A 3,158-nucleotide genomic window follows, 5' to 3' on the forward strand; every position below is an offset into this window, starting at 1 on the left:
ATATAATATTATATTATATTAATAATAGTATAATATTATATTAATGATAAAATAACATTATTATAAAAATATTAATATAATACACAGCAATAACAAATTTATATACCAAAATAATTAGATATATAATTATTTAAAAATAATATGTAATAATTATAATATGATATAACTCATTAAAGTACAATATAATATTATAATACATTATATAATATTATATTATATTATATTATATTTAATATTTATAATACTATAATAATGTAAACTAAATATTATAATATTTTATTTATAATATATTTTGTTATAATTAATAAATAATATATTAATAATATGTTTAATACTAATGTTATAATGGTCAAACTAGTGTTGACCAAAAATACTTAACATGGTGTTTTGAAAATATTTTAAAAGAAAAACACAACACGATAGTGTTTTTTTATAAAAACACAACAAGAAAAACACAATGTTATTCAAACGAAGCAGCATTACACCCAAAGCGTTCATCAAAATAAACAATAGAATTAAATCCAAGCAAATAACGCAACCAACAAGGAGAATAAATACGACCCATCAGAACTAAGACATCAAACAACAACTAAAGATGTCTTTTCAGTAAATGTAGATCCCCAAATTTTAACTCTCTTCTTCAAAGCCCACAACAAAAGGCAAAAGCTACAACAAAAACATAAAAAAAAACCAAATAGCTAAATCAAGTAGTACTTACAGGAACTCCAAAATTGAGGTCCCCGAGGCGAAGGAGAGCGCCATTAAAGCGCCCCCTGAGCGCCACTGGTGCTGGTGCTAAGGAGAAAGAGAGGAGCGTGGAGGCTGAGGACATTGTCAAAGCTGAACAGCAGAGCGATGGCGAAGGAGAAGGGTAGGGCTTTCCAATGCAAAGGAGTGACATGAGAGGATATTGAAACGATAACTGCGATTGTAGAGGAAAACGACGACAGCATAATCGAGAAGAGCAATGTAAGCCGCCAGTTTTAGATTTTCTCTCAGATGGGGACGAGGGAGAGCAGAAGGGGTAATTCAGCGGACAGCTTTACGTTCTTATTTTTTCTTTAAGGCCGGCCCACTATAATATTGGGCTGTTTATTTTCCTCGTACAGGCTAGACATAGACCCATTATTTAAACTGCCTTAAGATTGGAATTGGGATCCTCTCCTAATGAATCCTCTCCTAATATCTCCTAATAAGAAGATCTTGGCTTTTGATTTATCAATCAAATGCCAAGATCTTATCCTTATCTCCCCCCTACTTTTGTGCATGAGAAGATCTTGACCTTTGATTGATAAATCAATGGTCAAGATCTCATTAGGAGATATTAGGAACCCTCTCATTAGGAGAGGATCCGGATCCATAAGATTGCTGCTGCTACTACTACTTAGCTGTTATTTTATTCAAAGTCCCACTAGGGGCACATCATCAACCACACTTCCAATCATACCCTCACACTCTCTATAGTGCTAGTTGGTCATGCATGCTATTTTTAAAAAAATATCATGTATGGCCCACTAGCACTATAGAGAGTGGGGGGTATGATTGGGAGTGTGGTTGAGGGTGTGCCCCTAGTATTATTTTTTTATTCATGCTTGCTACTTCGGAGCTGAGATCTGCACTCACGCAGGGGTATCAATATTGTTTTTATTTAGAATTCATATTAAGAAGAAATTTTCTAAATAAACTCATTCATAAATTTTTTTTAAAAATGATCCTATTCAAATTTTATTATAAAAATCGACTCACTTTCTCGTCACGTTAGCGTCGTCATTAGAAAGTGGGTCGGTTTTTATTAAACGCGATCTTAATTAATTAGGGCTGGCAACCCCGACTATTTTGAACGTCGCTGGTAATTTGCAAGCTAAATTATTCGGGGTTCGAAACCCCGACTATTTTAGCGCATGTTTAAATTAGTAGGGGCTGGGAACCCCGACCATTTAGCAGGGAGTTCACCCCCTCCCCTCCCTAGTTAACAAAGTGGGAAAATGACTAAGGGACAGAATAGTCGGGGTTGGCAACCCTAACTACTTGTTTTGGGTCTCGCCCCTATCTCGGATTTCAACCCCATTTTTCGGTCGAATTTCATCGTGAAAGATCTCTAGGGTAATTTATCTTCCTTCTCTCCTCTTTTAACATGTAGAAATCTAGGGTTTTCTCTCAAAAATAAATTTTTAGGGTTTGAACTCTATTTGTAGTGGTTTATTTAGAAAATTTCTTCTTGTTATAGTTAAAATTAAACTTTTAGGGCATAGAATGCTTAATTTTAGGGTTTAGGATTTGGGGGTTTAGAATTGTAATTGGGGTTTAGGGTTGTAATTTGGGGTTTAGGGTTGTAATTGATAATATTTTTTAAATTTTTTATATTTAAATGATATAATTTTCTTTTACATATGTTGAACAATATGATTTTTATTACTTGCTTTTACGGTGGGAAAATTAATTATGGAATGAATAATATGCCAACGTACATCGGAGGGGTAACGACGTCGTTAATGATCTCATAATCATATAGTTATTGTGACTTGGTTAATTAATTACACTGAGTTACGTCAATTGACCCACGAGAGTACCGATTAAAAATAATATGCAATTGGCCCATAACTTTTGATAGAACGTCCGTAGTTGAGATCTCAAACAATCATCATATGAGTATTATGTTTAATTTGAGCAAGTCGCAACCAACGGTAGAATTTTTTATTGAAAAGTTATCATATAGTTCGTGCTGAATAGTCAACCCTCCAGGAGAATTCTCACACATGTTAGATTTAGGAGTTGAGTCTGATGTGTTTTTTTCTTCTTCGAGCGAAATGGAGCGAACTCAATTTTAATATCACAGTGGTGCACCTTCATTCGGTGGAACACCAAATGTCATAAAAAATGAAGTCCTTTATGAAAATATGAGGCCGTTAAGAGGGGCAACAGTTGAAGAGGATGAAAGAAGCAACGCCTCTGTAGGTGAAGATGAAGATAGTACACCAATTGATAGCATGCAATTTGTGAGTGAATATGTTGAAGAGAATCTGGATTGGCCTGATTAGGCTTATGTTAATAATGAATATGTTGAGTACGAAGAACCACCCTCTGACGAGTTTGAAGATGATAAGTGGATTCGTTCTTCCACAGTATAAGATATATGCATTGGCCAAAGTTCAACTCAT

At 34.2% G+C, this 3,158-nt stretch overlaps 1 protein-coding gene across 3 annotated transcripts in view; it reads right to left on the minus strand.

The window, feature by feature from the left end:
• Window positions 1–1,024, minus strand: part of LOC109837999 (carboxymethylenebutenolidase homolog) — a 27,710-nt gene extending 26,686 nt beyond the window's left edge. For all 3 annotated transcript variants that reach the window (XM_020406406.1, XM_020406405.1, XM_020406407.1), the window contains exon 1: window positions 719–1,024. In XM_020406406.1, coding sequence (XP_020261995.1) covers window positions 719–901 — 183 coding nt within the window. In that variant the 5' untranslated portion in view covers window positions 902–1,024. The remainder of the gene's footprint in view (window positions 1–718) is intronic.

Source organism: Asparagus officinalis, chromosome 4, assembly GCF_001876935.1.
Source record: "Asparagus officinalis chromosome 4, Aspof.V1, whole genome shotgun sequence".
Classification (NCBI taxonomy): domain Eukaryota; kingdom Viridiplantae; phylum Streptophyta; class Magnoliopsida; order Asparagales; family Asparagaceae; genus Asparagus; species Asparagus officinalis.